The sequence below is a fragment of the Staurois parvus genome, unplaced genomic scaffold (assembly GCF_062004578.1).
Source record: "Staurois parvus isolate SC_StPar_1 unplaced genomic scaffold, SC_StPar_1.0 ptg000014l, whole genome shotgun sequence".
NCBI classification, from domain to species: Eukaryota; Metazoa; Chordata; class Amphibia; order Anura; family Ranidae; genus Staurois; species Staurois parvus.
In genome coordinates, this window is record NW_028317810.1 from 1,538,728 (window position 1) to 1,560,138 (window position 21,411).

At 43.2% G+C, this 21,411-nt stretch overlaps 1 protein-coding gene across 1 annotated transcript; it reads right to left on the reverse strand.

The window, feature by feature from the left end:
• Window positions 1–1,352: 1,352 nt before the first annotated feature.
• VPS29 (VPS29 retromer complex component) lies at window positions 1,353–20,718 on the reverse strand. The gene is made up of 4 exons (XM_089676684.1): window positions 20,567–20,718; window positions 14,605–14,796; window positions 13,008–13,243; window positions 1,353–1,786 (listed from the first exon to the last, which is right to left on the reverse strand). Exons 1-4 carry the CDS (start codon window positions 20,567–20,569, stop codon window positions 1,669–1,671), a joined length of 549 nt encoding a protein of 182 aa, XP_089532810.1. The 5' UTR covers window positions 20,570–20,718; the 3' UTR covers window positions 1,353–1,668.
• Between the last annotated feature and the right edge of the window lie 693 nt (window positions 20,719–21,411).

Genomic DNA, 21,411 nt, shown 5'->3' on the forward strand with positions numbered 1-21,411 from the left:
AGTTAAGACACATGGAAGATGGTGATTTTAATGGAGGTGGGTTTGTGCAGAGGTCAGAGCTAAGAGGGGTGGAAGTGAGATGTGGCACAACTCTAAACTCTGCACTCTGTACTTAACCCAGGCCTGAACCCTGCACTCTGTGCATAGCACACTCCTGAACACTGCACTGTGTACATAAAGCACTCCTGGTATTTAATGCCCCTTTAAGTCCTTCCCACTGTGCAGTTTGGCCACACTCACCATCTGATGAGGTTCTGGAGTGGACATAGTTGAGTTCCAGCACCTATTCTCAGAGAAAAAAAAAACTGGTTTCTTTGCTCCCTCTGCCTATAAGGAAGTGTAGCATATTGGTTATGCAATTGAAAGCTCACAGCTCTCCATTTATATACACAGTATACGGAAACACACATTGCAATCCACTATGCATTGCACATCAATGCATTTTACGATGTGTTGCAGCTCATGTGCACTGTGTATTGACATGCATTTTCATTGATTTTGGTGGAAAAGCATGTGTGTTAAATGCATACGTATCTAAAGCAGAGATTTATATATTATGTGAAAGGAAGATGTGCGTTCTTATAAACTGACCATTCTTATTGCAAAATGTTAAAGTGACATTAACTCAAAAAAGTACCTGCTTCTTTTTCTCTCTGTCCTTCCTTGTTTTCCTTTCTTTCTCTCTCTTAGTCTTTGTTCGTACTGAAAAGTTTATACAGAATAAGTTCATCAGAGGTCCTTGGGTGAAGGGAGCTACATGGCTACCATTTTGATAGACTTTATAGCTAATTACCTGCTACTGCTCTTGGCCTCCTTCAAATTCCGTTTTTGTTTTTTTTTTTGTGCCGTGATCTGATTTCCTGTTAGAGGATGGCTAAATTCATTTTTCATGACCCTACTGTATGTTGGCATGTGGCCACCCTCTCTTGCTCACTTCCAAGATGGACTACAGGATATGTAGTGTGCATAGACAGTGCACATGGGCACAACTCATTTCAAACAAAAGGAAGCGAAGGGGGAAAGTAGAAGTCTGGGTGCTCATGGAAGATGTTACAGGAAGGCAGAAAAACACACAAGAAATGATTTAGCGAAAATTAGAGTAGCAGGGCAATAAGAGTGAATGTGTATGGATTTTCTTTTTAGAATTCTAGCCCATTAATAGTAGATGTGTATGGATTATTTTTGGAGCATAAAGATATCGATTAATGTCACTTTTCATAAAAATCCTTTAAAGCCAAAATGCTATAATGAGCCAACATTTGCATGTTGTTCTGTGTATCTAATATGTTCTCCATACATAAGTAATTAATTCACAAGAAACACTGCATTAGGAGACATTATAGGACTATAGCTGAAGACATAGCAAGGTTTTCCATTTTAATTTGCATTTTGTATGGTAACATATCAGTGGCTGGTAACATTAAGTGTTATATTTACAAATGTTTTTCTTTTTACAGAGTTTTTTTATGTGGCACACTTATTTCATGACATGTAAACTAAATCAATCATAATATTGTTTACATTAAAACTACAGCAGCAAAGAATGAAAAATAATCTTACAATGCAAGTAGGAATACAAGGCTTATGATAAACTGGTTAGAGGTGAAGACTGATTTAATAATAAATGGGAATGAAAAGTAAAAAGGCCATAAAATGTCAAAATTTATTTCAGGACTTCTTGTACTCGATTCTCTCTACTTTTACATCATCCCCAATTAGCTGGTACACGTAGGTGACTACTGTTGATGCCTGGATATCCATGAGTACAAAGGAAGGAATAATGTTGCTGTAAGACATCAAAATAAAAAATGATTTTACATTTACAAATAACCACAGAATTGTTATTATTCAGAAAGTAAGCAAACTACCAATGACACCAACCATTCAACAATTTTTGGATGATGGCAGTATAAATATATGTACCTTTTCAGTCATTTATAACTTCAGTTAAAATTTAGATTTCCCCAAATTGCAAATTTAAGTGAAAACCTGAGGTTCAAATTCCGGAGCACGAGGCTGATTTACTAAAAGGTGTTGAGAATCTTCACACAATAAAATTGTGTAATATTCACTTACATTATCCAAATCACATAGAAAGCAAATTCCTGTTTACTTATTTAACCACTGCAGCCCTGGAAAAAATTACCTCTTCATGACCAGGCCATTTTTTTTTTTTTTTTTGCTATTCGGCACTGTGCTACTTTAACTGGTTATTGCACAGTCACACAATACTGTACCCACATGAAATGTATATATTTTTTGGCACCAATAGAGCTTTCTTTTGGTGGTGTTTGATCACCACTAGGTTTTTAAAAATGTTTTATTATATAAATGAAAAGACCGAACATTTTGAAGAAAAAAAAATTTTTTATATATATATATATATATATATATATATATATATATATATATATATATACACACATATATTCTACTTTCTGCTATAAAACAGGTCTAATAATAATAATAATAATAATCAAAAATTAATTACATTTATTTATTCACAAAATTTAGGCCAAAATGTATTCTGCTACAAAAAAAAAAAATCCCAACGTATATCAGTTTGTATGAAAGTTATAGTGTCTAAAAACTATGGCATATATACTGGAATTTATTAATTTTTATACTAGTGATGGCAGCAATCAGCAACTTATAATGGAACTGTGATAGTATGGTGGGCAATCTGACACATGGTGGGAACTGACTGACATCTCCAGTGACACTAATACAGTGATCAAAGCTACTGTAAAAATAACACTGGATGGGAAGGGGTTAACATCTGGAGGCAATTGAAGGGTTAACTGTGTGCCTAACAATGTGTAATTTGCATAATGTGTGCTGCTTTTGTTTTACTAGATATGTTTGTTTTTATTCCCTGCTTTGCAGGGAAAACCCCCCCCCCACAAAAACAGACACATCTCTGTTCTCTGTTTAGAGCCCTGTGTTGTTAACAAATGACAGGTCAGAGCCCTGTGTTTACTAAGGCAGACAGCAGGTCATGGCCAAAAATCATTGGCCGGGATCTGCTGATTGGCTTTTGCTGTACTGAATGACAGCACAGCTGGGGCAGCCGGCGTGTGCCCCCACCCGGAAAAGCCAGATCACGTACATGTACGTGATCTGGTGCAGTAAGGCTGCGCTGCTGCAGTATATTTGCAGTAGGCGGTTGCCAAGTGGTTAAACTTCACATTTATGATATTCAAATTTACTGTGTAAAGATTCTCAATTCTTACTAAATCAGCCAAAAATATGTCCATGCTGACCCTCTGGATTCAATTATTTGGGCCACTAAGCATACCAGTAAGTATTTCTAACTGTGGCTTTTTTGATCTTCACACTTCTCAGGGTCTGTAACTCTGACATAATGAAGCCAGTGGGTCAGTATAAAAGTCATGCAACTGGCACATCAAGGCAGAGAAATACCATTTGGATCAGCGATTTTGAGTATCTTACTATAAACTAATGATTATGTATGAATGAAAGTAGAGTGGACTAATTCCACTCGCAAGATAGCAGGAAGCAGAAGTGTATGAATCAGAAACATTGAGCTATGGAAACGCCACTTCTCCTCTCCTGTTATAGCTCCTTGAGCTCCTCAAGCCATACCAGCAGAGATGAACAGAGTATCAGACAAAAGTCCAACATCAGACTGTACACTGTAGAAGTGACGATTGTCACACAAGTGCTGAAACCTCTGACTGCCTTTATTTTATGACGCTCGACAATGTAAAAATATACTTTAATATACATTTTCGCTGTAAAAAAATAACCTCCCCCCTCCCCCAAGTATATTTTCTGAAAGCATAGTACATACAGTATGAAACAAAAAAAGAATTTTGCATTACTTGTCAACTGTAAATCTACATTTTCATTAAAAAAAAACACACTAAAATTTAATATAATCTGCATATGTTTTTAAAATTTTAAAAATGAGACTGAGGTTGCTTTACTAAAAACTAGAGTGCTCAGAATCTGGTGCAGCTGTGCATGGCAGCCAATCATCTTATGATTTCAGTTTGTTTAACCGGTTCTGCACCGCCCTATAGCAGAAATACGGCTACAGGGTGGCACGGGTGTGCAAAATCACGTATATACACACACACGTGATTTTGCAGTTCCGGTAGGGGGCACACACGCTTCGCCATTCGCAGCCTCAGCTGTCAATCATCAGGTCCCAGCCAGCGATTACTCGACAGCACCCGGTGACCACCGAGTATCTCTGATGGGGGAAGAGACCTGTGTATAAACAATACAGATCTCTCCCGTCAGCTCCTACACGCTGCTTTGCATAGCAGAGCAATACAAAGCAGTGTGCTTAGAGTGGAAAGCACTCACACAGAATACTGTGAAACAGCACACAATAACCCTTTGATCACCCCACGTTAACCCCTTCTGCCCAGTGCCATTAGTACAGTGTCAGTGCTTTTTATTAGCACTGATCACTGTAATAGTGTCACTGGGGATGTCAGTGACAAGTCAGTTCCCCCAAGTGTCAGAATGTCCGCCGCAGTCCTGCTATAAGTCGCTGATAGCCGCCATTACCAGTTAAAAAATTCCAGTATCTATACCACCATTTCTAAACGCTATGACTTTCACGTAAACCAATTAATTTACATGTATTGGGATTGTACATATTGGCCTACATTTATGTCAAAATTTGATTTTTTGAAATTTTTTTTACTGGACATGTTTAATAGCAAAAAATAAAAAATATTGTTTGTAAAAATTGTCGGTCTTTGTTTGTTTATAGCGCAAAAAATAAAAAAAACACACAGGCGATCAAATAGCACCAAAAATTAAGCTCTATTTGTGGGGGAAAATAAAGAACATCAATTTAATTTGGGTGCAGTGTTGAAAGACTGCGCAATTGTCAGTTAAAATAACGCAGCGCCATATCGCAAAAAATGGCCCACCGGGACAGGAAACACGTAAGCCGAGAACCTTAAAAAGGCGGACCTCCAGGCCTCCCTCTTCAGTTTTCTCAAGAACCACAGGAAGGTACTAAAAGACATAACCATTTATTACCGTACAATACTTAGTGTGGGAAATCCCGGCTGTCCTGGAAGACTTATAAAAAATGAGTTACCGGTAAGTCTAACTCTGGTTTTCCAAAAACGTCTTCCAGGACAACCTCTTAAGACAAAAAAAAAAAAAATCAAGAAATTTACCCCCTAGGGCTGGGCTACCGCCTGAAGGACTTTGCACCCAAAACGCCAGATCTTCACTCGAAAAGAGAACCAGGCAATAATGCTTCACAAAGGTAGAGAAACTGGACCAGGTGGCCGCCTTACAAATGTGTTCTGGTAAGGCACCGGCTCTCTCTGCCCAGGATGCTGACAAGGATCTGATGAGTGCACATTAACAAACGAGAGCGGAATCTCCAATAACTTATATGATTCTGCGATAGCCATCCTAATCCATCGAGCTATGGTGGATTTAAAGCAATGCAACCTTTCTGCGCTCCCGCGAAAAGAACAAATAGAAAATCTGATTTTCTGAATTCCCTGGATCTACTAAGATAGGCCAAAAGGCTCCTTCTAACATCCAACAAACGTAATCTTTCTTCCTCCCTGCTTGCGGGAGCAGAACAGAAGGTTGGCAATATTTTATGTTGGGACCTATGAAAGGAGGAGGACACATTGGGAACAAACCCAGTATCCATCTTGAGAACAATTCTATCCTCAAAAACTGACAAAAAGGGCTCCCTGATGGAAAACACCTGCAATTCATTAACCCTATGGGCTGATGTGATTTTAAAGTTAAAAAAAAAAAAAAAACTTTATTGAGGACTTCTCCAGAGGTTCAAAAGGGACAAAAGGACCAAAGCATTAAGGACCAAATACAGATCCCAAACTGGACAGGACCTGACCACCGCTGGCCTGGACTTGGAAAGGGACCTAAAAAAATCTGCTACGAAGGGATCCTGCTGGAGGGGGACCTGAAAGAAAACACGAAAGGACCGAGGCCTACACCTTTAAGGTACTAACTGAAAGGCCCTGATCTGCCCCATCCTGGAAGAAATAAGACTGCCGGGATATCCAAAGGGCTCCAACCCTTATCTGTCAACCAGGAGTTGAATTTATTCCAGACCTTAGAATAAATAGGTCTGGTTACTAGCTTGCGGCCGTTCACCTCACTACCCTGTCCGAAAACCCCTGAGCTTTCAGAAGTTGTTCATCAGTAGCCACACCGCCAACTTTAACGTTTTTACCTAAGGGTGCAGTACTGAACCTTGAGAGACCAGATCCTCCCTCTCCGGGACAGGAAACAGGGGAACTGAGGCAAGGCTCCACAGCAGAGAACCATGGTCTCTTTGGCCAAAATGGGGCCACAAGTATGAGGTTTTTCCTTTCCAACAAAAATTTTTGCAGGACTGCTGAGATCAGCCTCACTGGAGGGAATGTATAACAGAGATTGAATTGCCACACGTTTGCGAGGACATCTATCCCCAAGGCCCAATCACACACGGATTCAGGGTGAAGGACGGGCTGACCGTCTTGTTTTCCTGGGAAGCAAAGATCTGCCTCCGGCATGCCCCATCTCATAGCGATGGTCACAAACACTTCCTGGTTGAGAGACCATTCCTCGTGTTAGACTGGATGCCAACTTAGGAAGTCCGCTAGGGAATTCTGCGCCCCCTTCAGATGGATGGCAGATATCGAACACAGGTTTTGCTCGGCACAAGACAGTATGCTGTCCGCGATCGCTTGGAGAGGAGGACTTCTTGTACCCAGTTTGTCGATGTATGCCACCATAGTCATATTGTCCGAACAGATCTGCAGGTGGCGGTCTATAAGATCTGCTTGAAAGACATACAGTGCTCACTGGACTGCTAGGAGCTCCCTCTGATTCAAGGATCTCTGAGCTTCCCCCAAGGACGACCCCTGGGTCGCTTGGTCGCCTAGGTGGGCTCCCCATCCAAAGCTGCTGGTATCGGTCGTGATGATAACTGGATATGGTGTGGTCCATTCCAGACCCCTGGCTCGATTGTACTGTCTTTGCCACCACCAAAGGGATCTCTTGATCCTGGAAGGGAGTAGGACTGGAAGCTCCAGTGCAGACCTATCCCAGTTCCAAACCCTCAGGAGAAAAGACAATGGGTGCTGGTGGAATCTCACCCAGGGGACAGCCGGGAAGCATGATGTCATGAGGAAATCTTGTACCCAAGATAGGTGACTCTCTGCGAGGGAGCTAAAGATGACTTGTCTCTGTTTATGAGCCACCCCAGACTCTGAAGGAAGTCCTGGGAAATCCACAGATCCTCTGTCAACTGTTGCTGAGACCTGGCCATGAAGAGGAGATCGTCCAGATAGGAAATGATCGTAATAGACCTCAATCTTAGGGGTGCCAAGGCCTCCGCAAGCACCTTTGTAAAAATTCTTGGTACTGAGTCCAGACCAAAAAGGCATGGCCCAGTGGTGGATCTCTGTACCAATCCTTAGGTATTTCTGACACACAAGCTGTATGGGGCTGTGAAGATATGCATCCCTCAGATCTAGCGTAGCCATGAAACAATCTGGGTAAAGGAGGTTTCTTACTGAGAAGATTGATTCCACCCTGAAGTGCTTGTATTTTAAGGACTGATTGTGAGGGTGCAGGTTTAAGATAAGGCAAAACTTGCGTGAGGGCTTTTTCACAACGAAAACATGGGCATAAAATCCAAACCCCTCCTCATTTCAGGGAACCAGAGTAAGGACCCGTTGATCCACCAGATCTCCAATCAGGCCACATAGAGCCTGCGCCTTCTCCTGATACCTAATTAGGTTGGTTATCAGATAACTGGTGGGGGGACGGGTGTCGAACTGCAACCTGTACCCCTTTTCTATCAAAGTCCAGGATGGGTTAGAGCAGATTGACGCCCACTGAGGGAGAAAGGTCCCCAGTCTTCCTCCCACTGGGACGTTAAGTTATTGAGACTTGGCGGGGTCCTGTGGAGGATGGAATAAAATTCCCCCCCCTTACTTTTGTTCTTGTGCCCTGTCCAATGCTTCTTGAGCAGCACATTCCTGTTTTGCTGGACCTGCATTTTCTGACAAATACCCTCCCGGAGCAAGATCTCTTCTTACTCTCTGGAAATGCCCTCTTTTTAAATCGGCTGTACGCTCCAAGGCCTCCTCGAGACCTGGAACGAAAAGGTTATCCCCTGAAAAGGGTAAGAAGCAAAGGCATAGTTTGTACACTGAGTCCCCTGCCCAGGTCTTCAACCATAATGCCCTTCTAGCTAAATTCACCAGGGCAGATGTTCTTGTGACTAGTTTGATTCTGCTGAGGCATCAGCGAGGAAACCTACCGCTCTAAACAGCAAAGGAAAGGACTTAAGTATTTGCTGTCTGGAGGTCCCTGCTGAAAGATGTGTTTGTAACTGGGTAAGCCAGCATTCCAGATTTCTGGCAACACAGGTGGCCAATAAAGCCGGTTTGAAGCTGATAGAGGTAGAATTCCAGGCCCTTCGGAGCAAAATCTCTCCTCTCTCATTCATAGGATCTCTTAGAGCCCCCAAATCTTCAAATGCTAGGTCCATTTTCTTAGAAACTTTAGATAAGGGGGCATCCAACTTTGGAACCTTGTTCCATGGCTGGGGTCAGTCTTCCTCAAACAGAAATCTCCTTTTAAGACTACCGGAGAAAAAAGGGCTCCCTTTCAAAGCTCTCCCATGCCAGCTTAATGGTGTCAACCAGGGAATTATGGACTGGAAAGACCCTAGCCTTTTTAGCATGCAAACCCTGATACATGAGGACATGCATAGACAGAGATACGTCCTCCTCAGTCTCTAAGATTTCATAGATCGCTTTAAAAGAAGGTCATCTACCTCATCAAGGGCCAACTTGTACCTGGAACCCCTGGAGGAGCCACCTCCTCCATCATCCTCCTCTGAGCCAGACCCTGCTTGAGAAGAGGCAAGGGACCCAGGATCCTCCTCTCTTTGGCTCAAAGCCTCTGATACTACAGTATTCGCAGACTGGGTCCAAGACCCTATCAGCGTCTGCATTCTATCTAGCAAGGATCGAATGACTGAAATGTAGTCATTATGTCATCCTTAATGGAGGTGAGAACCTTATGGCAGGCTTGACTCATCCTTAACCAGGCTATCCACACAATTGCGGCATAAGGGCTTTTCCAAAACTGAACCCAAATTTTGCCGCACAAACGGCACTTCCTTTTGGGGGCCTGATTCTGTGTTGTTTTGGACCTTAATCTACAATAGGCAGAAACAATACAGGAGACAATCAGCCCAGGCTCCCTATCCCACACACCACTGTGCTGGGGGAGAAACCAGAAGTGTGCCCCACCGTCACCTGGACTCAGAGACTGGAAAGAAGATCACCCCCAGGAGTCAACAAGAGGGAACCTGCAAATCCCCAAGCCTACCTGAGAGGAGATGGTGCCTGAGGAACCTGGGTCCGCCTGCTGCAGGAGGCCAGCGCCCTCCATCATGTTCCTATGGTGTGGTAGCCGCAGCCTCTGCTGGGTCTCTTCACCCTGCACTGTTGCCTGCGCCATCTGCGGAGATCGGGACCACGAGTCTGCCTGTGTCTGCCGATGATGTCACCATGACCGGAACTTACGGTTTAACCAGCGGTAAGAACTGCTGATTCTTCCAGTCCCTACTGTCAGTGGTGCTGGATATCCTCGGTGGTCTTCCCCTTCTGAGGACTGGAAGGCAACAGGAGTGCAGCCTCACTCCTCTCTGAGATGGAGGGATCGTGCCGGGCAAGGAGGAGGTACACACCTAGATAGAAGCCTACCAGCACCACACTTGAAACTAGGGCTCCTACACAGGTTCCGAAAAGTGCAACCTATCCTTCCGGAGGAAACACGTGAAGAACACTGAAGAGGGAGGCCTGGAGGTCCGCTTTTTAAGGTTCTGGGCTTACGTGTTTCCTTTCCCGGAGGGAGGGGCTCAACGTTTCAAGGGGCTGTCCTGGAAGACATTTTGACAAACACGCATGCAGAAACGTATCCAGACTGCAGTTCTATGGTGTGAACCGGCCCTCACCCTAGGTTCACACCTAAGCATTTTCTGCAGTGTTTTACATTTTGCAGAAACGCAGTACAGTCCATGTAACATGATTTCCTATGGGACATGTTCCCAACTGTGCGTTTTCACCCGGTGCGTTTCTTGGAAAGGGTCAGGGACTTTGTTGAACACAAAAAAAATTGTGTTTTTGGTTCTACAGACTTCAATGGAAACGCTGCAGAAAAGCATGTATTGCGTTTTTGCTGCATTTTAAATCTGCCTAGAAAAAAAAAAAAAAAAAAAAAAAAAAAAAAAGGACAAAAAGGCAAAAACACATCAAAAATGCGTATAAAAAAGGCAAGTGCAAAAATGCAACGCAAAACCGGCTCAACCTGCATATGTGTGAACCTAGCCTTAGAACATATTTTTGAATTGAGATGATACAGATGTTGCTAATTTCCAGTCAATGAAAGAACCCGCTATATAATGATTGCGATTTGATTTTCAAGTTTGTGATACCTGATGAAGGATCTGAACAGGCCTGAAACATTGTTTGTCAATGTTTGCTTGATGAGTTTTTAACTCTCTTAATAAAAATTTACAAGATGCTGCAGATCGGACTTTTTTTTTGTTTTTATATACATACATACATACACTGCTCAAAAAAATTAAAGGAACACTTTGAAAACAGATCAGATCTCAATGGGGAAAAATATCATGCTGGATATCTATACTGATATGGACTGGGCAATGTTAGGAATGTAAGGATGCCCCATCATTTGAATTATCAACCTACAGAGAACTGAATTCAAAGATACCCTTAAAATGAAAGCAAAAACATGATGCAGCAGGCTAGTCTATTTTGCTGAAATTTCATTGCAGCAACTCAAAATGGTACTCAGTAGTTTGTATGGCTCCCACATCCCACTTGTATGCATGCCTGGAAAAGTTGGGGCATGCTCCTAATGAGACGACGGATAATGTCCTGGGGTATTTCCCATCATTGAGCTCCTGGACAGTCTGAAGTGCAACCTGGCGGCATCAGATGGACCGAAAAAATGATATACCAGAGGTGTTCTATTGGATTTAGGGCAGGTGAGCATGGGGGCCATTCAATGGTATCAATTCGTTCATCCTCCAGGAACTGCCTGCATACTCGCCACATAAGGCTGGGCATTGTTGTGCACCAGAAGGAACCCAGGACCCACTGCACCAGCGTAGAGTCTGACAATGGGTCCAAGGATTTTATCCCGATACCTAATGGCAGTCAGGCTGCTATTGTCTAGCCCAGGGGTGGGCAAACTGTGGCCCTCCAGCTGTTGTGGAACTACAAGTCCCATCATGCCTCTGCGAGTCATGATGCAACTGTCAGCCTTTCCATGCCTTATGGGACATGTAGTTCCATGACAGCTGGAGGGCTGCAGTTGCCCACCACTGGTCTAGCCTGTAGAGGTCTATGTGTCCCTCCATGGATATGCCTCCCCAGACCATCACTGACCCACCACCAAAACGGTCATGCTTAATGATAATACAGGCAACATAACGTTCTCCACGGCTTCTCCAGACCTTTTCACATCTCTTACATGTGCTTAGGGTGAACTTGCTCTCATCTTTGAAAAGCACAGGGCGCCAGTGGTGGACCTGCCAATTCTGGTGTTTAATGGCATATGCCCTCAGGCCACCCTCATGTTTCTGATTGTTTGGTCAGAGTCATTCACACCAGTGGCCTGCTGTAGGTCATTTTCTGGGGCTCTGGCAGTGCTCATCTTGTTCCTCCTTACACAAAAGAACAGATACCGGTTCTGGTGATGGGTTAAGGACCTTCTACAGCCCTGTCCATCTCTCCTAGAGTAACTGCCTGTCTCATGGAATCTCCTCCATGCTCTTGAGACTGCGCTTAGAGACACAGCAAACGTTTTGGCAATGGCACATATTGATGTGCCATCCTGGAGGAGTTGGACTGCCTGTGCAAACTCTGCAGGGTCCAGGTATCACCTCATGCTACCAGTAGTGACACTGACCCTAGCCAAATACAAAACTAGTGAAAAACAGTCAGAAAAGATGAGTAGGGGAAAAACAGTCAGTGGCCTACACCTGTAAAACCATTCCTGTGGGGATCATCTTATTGTTGCCGATCTAGTGCACCTGTTAATGAAATTAACACCAAAAGCAACTGATTTGATTAACAACCCCCTCTGCTTCTTAACTGACCAGATCAATATCCCAGGAGTTTATTTGACTTGATGCTGTACTCTGAATAAAAAGTGTTCCTTTAATTTTTTTGAGCAACACACACACTTTTATATCCTGGCATGTAAGGAGGATTGTTTTCAAAGGAAAATCCAATACTAAGCTGCATATTATCTGTTATCATACTGCAACAGCCATGGGCTTTTCTATACCTAAATTCAGCAATTTAGGTGGCTGCAAAGGTGCTTGATCACTTCTATATGCCAAGAACGCTACAGCCTCCGCTGCTATCCAACACTTCCAGGTGTTTGGATACCTGGTTCCTCACCGCATTGCAATTCCCTTAACTAGCCACATATCACTGCAGGACCCAGTAATAATACAAGCATTTGCGAGAGGCTCCACAGCGTATGGAGGGGGGATGATCGCCAACACAGTCAGAAGTGTCAGCAATGGTTGCCATAGCTCTGGGACTGGAAGATTTGGAGTGAATATTAGAGACACCACCCACTGGCCACAGAGTTGCTTTGAAGGAAAAGCTCAATAAATGCACGTTTTTTTTTTCAGAAAAAAAAATAAATTTTGCATTTTTTTTGTTCCACAGGAGCTTGCAAAGCATGGCACCCATGTTCAGTGAATGGAAGTATGGGGGGGCATTTGGCTTAGCAACACGGTACACCCCAAATACAGGTGTAACATGTACAATACAAAAAGGTGTAGGCACAAAACCAAAGTAATGGAAATGCAGGTGTTTCCCTAGCCAGCACCTCCCGGTTTCTCTGATTAGCTTTAATACAAGCCCACTGGAAGAAAACACAGTCTTGAAGTTCTAATTCAAAGCAGACAAGATATAACTCACCATTCTAAAGCACTGTAGGCTCCTGTTGCAGATCCAGGGTTAATATAAAACTTGTTTTCATGCTCAAAAGCTTCAAATTTATGTGTATGTCCAGAAACCATTATGTCTACATCAAGTTGCCGTTGCAAGAGTGCCAGACTAGCCATATCACCCCAAGGAATGACCTGGTGGCCATGTATTAAGCCAATTTTGAACTGCCCAACAGTCACCACTTTTTGTTCTGGATAGTTTAGGTTCTATGGAAAGAAAAAAAAAAGGAAAGAGGCAGATTAAAGAACTCCAACTAAAAAAAATCTGCAGCTAAAATTACAAATAGCAGGCTGTATTTAGGGGGCAAGTCCCAAATCAAAGCAAGGGAAAAATGTAGCGTGCATTTAAGGGAACTAATCACCAGTTGCAGGGGTGGAGGAGTTGTTCAAAGCTGTAGATCACTAAACAGCCCCTCTCTGAGGCTGGAGAGGGTCTGCTGCCTATCAATGGATCTTTAGTTGTTGCTTTGTGCTACACACTAGTCTCTTAAAACCAGTTAGATCCCCTTTACCCCAATCACAGATTTACTATTCAGGGCATGTTGGGCAATATCAAATAATATATTTTTTGTAAAATCTTTTTGCATTGTGCATTTATTATTTTTTTTTACCAACAGCCTGCAAAGCATTGCACCTGTGATCAACAGATCGCAGGTGCAATCTCAGACTCCTGCAAACTGTCAGTGTCATTCAGTATTACTGCATGACAGGAAGGATCAATGAGAACTACAGCTTTTAGCACTTTTAGTTCTCCCATTTACAGAACTCTGGGAATGAATGACACAGCCGGGTAGGGGAGCCTGGTGCGGCCACTTTTTTTTTTTAAATTGTGACAGCAGGTGCGGAGACAAGATCCCTGGCTCGCTGTCACAATGGGGGGATCAAGGGGCTGCTGCAACAGTAACATGTTACATCTTGAATATGGGTGTAACATGTAACAGACGGTGAACTTATCCTTCAAGTTATCGCTATCAATCTCAGCTTTATAGGTGAAGATGCATAGAAAATTGTATGAGAATTATCCAACTACAATTCTCTGCATTCCACACATAAGGAGATATACAATGCAATCTCATCCTATGTTAAAAAGCCTTACAGTTCTGTACCCTAATGCATTCTCTGCATTAAGGTAAAAAGACCTTCTTTTGCAGATGATTCCACCCCAACTCCCCTTATACTTATACTATAATCCCCCTCCCCCACGTTGCTCTTCGTGCCTGACAGCAGCGTCTCTCTCCCTCCTCACAGGGCACATTGATAGCAGTGAGAGCCATTGGCTCCTGCTGCTGTCAAATTCTGTAACGAGTGGGGGGTGGTAGAATGAGCCCGCACGAGTTCCCCCGAAGGGAGAAGCTTCCCATGGGGGCACTCGCAGAAGAGGATCCAGAAGAGCCTGCAGGGGACCCCAGAAGCAGACAATTGGTGCTGTTCTGTGCAAAACCATTGCACAGAGCAGGTAAGTCAAACATATTAGTAAAAAAACAAAAAAAACCCCACAATGGTTTACAATCACTTTAATGTTAGTCAAACATGTGTAAACAGAATTGTCGGTAAGTGATAATGAGAACCTCATCAAAGTCTCCTCTGACGATGTGAACATCCCCGGCCAGTGTCTTGAGGTAGTCATAGCTCTCCTTGGTACAGAGATTCCCAGTGCATAAAATATGCTGGATCTTGCCAGGCACAAGTAATTTTTTGAATTTTGCTGGCAAACTATTGCACCGATGTGGGATATGTAGATCTCCTAACACCAAGACCAACTACAGAGGTTAAAAAGAAATCACAATAATCAGAAACAATACATAGAAAAAAATGCAAGATATTTATAGACAATTACAATTAAACTGTTACCACTACGAAGTTAACAAAAACATAAAAATGTGAAATTTGTGGAACACAGTCAGCATGCACATTAAAGATAATCTACATTGAAAATAAGGCCCCTACTAAATCCTGTGATGTGTAGTAGGCACCCTCAGATGCCTTTACTTACCTTCTCTAGTCCTATCTACTTCCCAGATTCTCGCTGCAGCCCCTGCAAGGTCCCATGCATTCTGTTAGGCAACGTGGACAAACCCTTATATAATACTGGGTAAAATACAATTTGAATATCTCTACAATATTAACATTTACTACAAAACAACAATCAATGCAACCAACGGAGACAAACTGCCAGAATTGACAGATGACCACATAAAATGTTAGACTTTTACAATTCCAAGGCGCAAACCAGTCAATGGAAAAACAATGAAAAGTGTCAAATAATATCGCTCATGGAGTGGAAGCATCTTTATATAATTTACTAATACATTTCAAGAAGCCAGTCACATAATATTGTTTATCAGTAAGTTCATGAAATAAATAATAAAAACAGGTGACCATTTTATCATTTCAGCCACATACTGAATTAAGTTTATGTTTGTATTAATAGACCTTTTAGATCAATGCCTTGAAAGTCATATCAAGTCTCCATGGGAAAATTTGATACAGATTTTTTTCCACCCTAGACATGCAAATTAGTCACGACAGACACAAAACAGCAATCAATTAGTTTTTCAAAGCAGTAAAAAAAAAAAAAAAAACCCAAACATATGAAATGAAATCTGGATGAGAAGAGATTTAATGATGTACCTACTATGGTTTGCCTGCAGTTAACCATGAACCAGTTTGGTACATATAAAGTTGCTCTAACAAGGATGAGGCATTAGACTTAGAACAGTATCTTTTGCTTTTTTTTTCTAGTGGAAAGCGATTGGCTACAAAGGGCTTTGGAAACTGAATGTGAGTTTTATTAGATGGCTGAGTTTTGATAGGAAATTATTTGTTGTATAGATGGAAAGATACATAGGAGTCCAATCACACCCCAGGAGTGTTAGTGCACGATTAGAGGTAAACTTACTCTGTGCCCAGGCTTATGGAGGAGTTGATTGCAGACAAGGGAGTATGAAAGGGTGAAACATGAGCGATGTTAAATAAAAGAAAGCAAAAGAAAATGGGTGACAAATTAGGAAAATGAATACAAAAAAAAAAAAATTAAAAATAATAAATGATTTAGAATGTTAAGAAAGAATATGATTCAAGAGGTTTCTTTAAAAGCAGAAAAAAAGAAGATCTGATGAATACTGTGGATATACTGACAGCACTTTGCCATATCTATAAAACTACGTTCTTCATGATGAAGTGAAAGCTCATAAGAGAATAGAATTAATCATTATGGTCATAAAAAGAACACATTCAGGACATATTATAATATAGGTATACTACAGTTAATGCATTCAATGTAAAGCAAATGAAATGGGAGCTATTGTATATTTTTCTTTCACTGGTAAAAACAGCAAAGGCAACATGTGAGTCTGTTATGAAATGTAAACTTTATCTCCGATGTATGGAATCTGTATTATATGTAAATATATTATGGAGATATGTCAGCCAGACCTGGGTGGCACATTCAGTCAAGCTGTTTACATACAGTGCAGCAAGCCTATGTCTCCCAGCAAAGTTGTAACTGTTGAAAACGGTCCTGGGAAGGTCCCTCAATTTTTAATTGCTGGCCGAGCCAGATGTGTGAATGCCTTCAATTCATCTATTAGCCCGGTTCACATATATGCAGCTGTGCGGGCCACGTTTTGCGTGGGCATGAGAGCCCATTCATTTGAATGGGCTCCCATGCCGTGACACGCAGGAAAGAAGTCCCTGCACTTCCGAAAATGCAGCCCGCACGGGAACCTCAGTTCCCAGTACGGTTGCGTTTTCCAGTGCTGGCGGTGCGCCCATTAGAACTAATGGCACACACTCGTGGGTCCGCATTTCTCTGTGCAGGTGGTGCGGTTGCACAAATTTTCGTGTGGCTCCGCAGCGGCACCACCCGCACAGATGTGAACCTAGTCTTAGGCCCGGTTCACACTTTGTGTGGGCATGGCAGTCCGTTCATATAAATAGGGTGCTGAGCTTGTGTTTCATGTAAGGAAAAGGTGCATGCACAGTTTCCAAAATGTATCTGCAGAGAGATCCTGTGCGATTCCTGCATCCGTGATCACACTGTGGGATGAGATATGTGTCAGTTCTATTCATTCTTCTTGCAAGAGAAACGCGATGCTGCTGTGGGTGGTTGCGGGAATGGGTGGGATTCCTGACCCCGCAACCAGCCCGCACTGTGGGGGGCTAGCGTGAGCTACAGATTGATATCTGTTTTTGTCCTCACTTTCTGTCTCAGTGACAAGGTTCAACAGAAAAAACAGATGATGAATCTCCTCAGCTGGGACACAGGCCGTAATTAAAACCCGAAAGAGGTTCAACGTTTTCCCCACTCTATCCAAAGATGATTTTATTTTATTTATTTATTTTTTTTTACACACTAGGCTGATTGAAAGTAATCTTTGTGGGAAGACCCTCATGAGTCAGGCTTAGCCCAAGAGTGAAGACCAGTAGGGCTTCCCATAGAGATACAAAAGCTACCAATGTGGACTTTTATTTTAAATGTGCAAACTCCATGTTGTCATCCTTTTCCAAAACAAGTATGCAGGAAGGAGTCTTAACTTTACCAGCTTACCTAACAGAGAAGTAAACATAAAGATGACAGATCTTACACATTTCAGAATATGTCAAACTGACTGAAACCCCCCTTCTTTCATCACTATTGTAATGGGGAGCTGAAAACAAGATCGTGTACTGGGCATCAGTTACAGCTCAGTGACGTACATCACCAGGCATTGGTTAGGGCTCAGTGACGTACATCACCGGGTATTGGTTAGGGCTCAGTGACGTACATCACCGGGCATTGGTTAGGGCTCAGCGACGTACATCACCGGGCATTGGTTAGGGCTCAGCGACGTACATCAACGGCACTGGTTAGGGCTCAGTGACATACATTACTGGGTATTGGTTAGGGCTCAGTGATGTATATCAACGGGCATTGGTTAGGGCTCAGTGATGTATATCAACGGGCATTGGTTAGGGCTCAGTGATGTACATCAACGGGCATTGGTTAGGGCTCAGTGATGTACATCAACGGGCATTGGTTAGGGCTCAGTGATGTACATCAACGGGCATTGGTTAGGGCTCAGTGACGTACATCACCGGGCATTGGTTAGGGCTCAGTGACGTACATCACCGGGCATTGGTTAGGGCTCAGTGACGTACATCACCGGGCATTGGTTAGGGCTCAGTGACGTACATCACCGGGCATTGGTTAGGGCTCAGTGACGTACATCACCGGGCATTGGTTAGGGCTCAGTGACGTACATCACCGGGCATTGGTTAGGGCTCAGTGACGTACATCACCGGGCATTGGTTAGGGCTCAGTGACGTACATCACCGGGCATTGGTTAGGGCTCAGTGATGTACATCACCGGGCATTGGTTAGGGCTCAGCGACGTACATCACTGGGCATTGGTTAGGGATCAGTGATGTACATCAACGGCACTAGTTAGGGCTCAGTGACATACATTACTGGGTATTGGTTAGGGCTCAGTGATGTACTGATTATTGTACATTACCAAATATTATTTAGCGCTCAGCACTGTACACTACCTGTTATTGTGTTAGTGCTCAGCACTGTACATAACTGGGTAGTGGTTAGAGATCAGGGTTGTACATAACTGGGTACTGGTTAGAGATCAGGGTTGTACATAACTGGGTAGTGGTTAGAGATCAGGGTTGTACATAACTGGGTAGTGGTTAGAGATCAGGGTTGTACATAACTGGGTAGTGGTTAGAGATCAGGGTTGTACATAACTGGGTAGTGGTTAGAGATCAGGGTTGTACATAACTGGGTAGTGGTTAGAGATCAGGGTTGTACATAACTGGGTAGTGGTTAGAGATCAGGGTTGTACATAACTGGGTAGTGGTTAGAGATCAGGGTTGTACATAACTGGGTAGTGGTTAGAGATCAGGGTTGTACATAACTGGGTAGTGGTTAGAGATCAGGGTTGTACATAACTGGGTAGTGGTTAGAGATCAGGGTTGTACATAACTGGGTACTGGTTAGAGATCAGGGTTGTACATAACTGGGTACTGGTTAGAGATCAGGGTTGTACATAACTGGGTACTGGTTAGAGATCAGGGATGTACATAACTGGGTACTGGTTAGAGATCAGGGATGTACATAACTGGGTACTGGTTAGAGATCAGGGATGTACATAACTGGGTACTGGTTAGCAATCAGTGCTGTTGATTGCTGGGTATGGGTTCTGGTACACTTGCACTGCCTATTCCATCTGGTAGTTCTGAAGCACCCAGTAAAGATCCCACATGTTGACAGCTGTAAGAAATCCTATTTCACCCAAACCAATTACAGATTAAAGCAGGACTCTGGGATTAAAAAAAAAAAAAAAAAAAACTACAGTTTCCACCCCCTCCGTGGACCGCAAGGGTTAGATGCTTGCTAAATCTATGTCGAGGAAGAGGCTGTGATGATCTGTCATTCGTTCTGAGCTGTCAGCGCCTTCATATTTATTGCAGGACCACTGGCGTTTTAGAACGATGCGACCACTACATTTCCAGTTAACGTGTGAAAAGCGCATGTTTTTACACACATTTGCAAAACATATGAGAAAAAAAATGGTGTATGTGTATGTATGAATGTGAGTTAGGGACCTTAGATTGTACGCCCCTTGAGGGTTAGGGACTGATGTGAATGTACAATATATATATGTAAAGTGCTGCGCAGATTGACGGCGCTATATAAGTACCTGAAATAAATAAAAGGTGCACCTTGCTAGCAGAGCCACACAGTGAACGCGGCCAGCAGTATTATTGCGTGCACCAAAATAAAATAAAAAAACCAACATGCAAAGCTCAACGCCCAAAAAGGCGCAGGAGCTTCTTTGGGGTATTTATCGCATAGTGAAAACACTGCATGTCACACTTGTGGAGCCATTTATGGTTCATGGCATCCCAGATGTGGCCGGCACCATAGCTGTGCTGTGGGAGTCAAAAAGCTCAATGTCCAAAAAGATGCAAAAATGCATGAAAAACACGTTCACATGACTCAGAGATGTGAATGGGGCCCGAGAGGGGGAAATTGAGCAGACGGGGCGCACAGATGGGGTGAGGAATGAGGTAAGTAGCACAACGTATTCCTTCAATCCCTGGACTTCATGGGCATTTAACCCTTGCAGTGCGGCCCCACTTGAAGCGTAGGTGTCCCTCCTATCCATTCACAGGAAGCAGAACTGGATGGGATCTTCTACATGCCGCCCTTCCAGCAGCCTGTACTCATATCTCGGCTCTTACTAGGTCCCTGGCTGCCCACAGAGCCCCCCCAACACCGTGTCCCCCCAGATATGGGGAACGTACTGTAGATCAGCCTCGATCACATGATCGCCATTACAAGCGCTGACTAGACCTTTCAATGAGTGTGACTGAGATCATATGACAGCACCACCACCCATCTCTGCAGCCCAGGCCTAAGTCACTCCGCGACCGCAAAGCGGACCTCCCTCGCCAGACTGCACGCCCCTGAAAATTTCCGCCGTAATAAAGGAACGGAGGGCCCGATCACGTCACGTCCCTAGGTAACGGAACTCTTACCATCCTGCACCTCGGAGCCGTGCAATCACGCTAGATGCCAGAAGAATAATCGCGGTGACCAATGGGGAAAGAGAGGCCTCTGCCAATCACAAGATGATGACAGCAGCAGCGAATAGAGAATCTACTACCGCATCCAATCAGCGGATAGGCCATTAAAGATTGGCATAAGGAGCGCCGGAGAGGCCAAATTCATAAAATGTCACACGAGAAAAGACGAAGGAGGAAGCGAGAGGTCTACCGCTGTCACATGACCGGTCTGCGCCCTGTCTGTCACGTGTTATTGTGCGTGCGCAGTTGTATTGCGCAGCCTGTCAAGCGTTCCCGCGCTTTCATAAATAGTGCTAATACCTGGTCATTCGTGACAGGGAGAGCGCTTGGAACTGTGAGGGTTGTTTTGTCAGTAAGTATAGAGGTCTGTGTGTTTGAAACTGTTAAATAAATACACCAGGATCTACATATTCATATAAAAAATAAAACAATAAGCCGCACTTAAATAGAGTGAAAATACGCTCTTGATATCAATAGTGACCACTTGCCTATCGGGCACTTTTACCCCCAGCGTGCCCAGACCAATTTTCAGCGCCGTTGCACTTTGAATGACAATTGCGCGATCATGCCACACTGAACCTATATGACATTTTTATCATTTTTTTTCACACAAAGAGTTTTCTTTTGGTGATATTTAATCGCCACTGGGGTTTTTATTTTTTGCATTAAAAACAAAAGAGCAAACAATTTGAAAAACAAAAGTTTTTCTTTGTTTCTGTTATAAAATTTTGCAAACAGGTAATTTTTCTCCTTCACTGATGTGCGTTGAAGAGGCTGCACTGATAGGCAGCACTGAT

Bases quoted from the DNA above. Each gene is read 5' to 3' on its own strand.
- VPS29 (XM_089676684.1), bottom strand. The intron at 13,244-14,604 runs GTTCTCATTATC...TTCTTTCCATAG, and splicing joins TCAGAGGAGACTTTGATGAG to AACCTAAACTATCCAGAACA. The intron at 1,787-13,007 runs GTGAGTTATATC...GATGTCTTACAG, and splicing joins GCCTACAGTGCTTTAGAATG to CAACATTATTCCTTCCTTTG.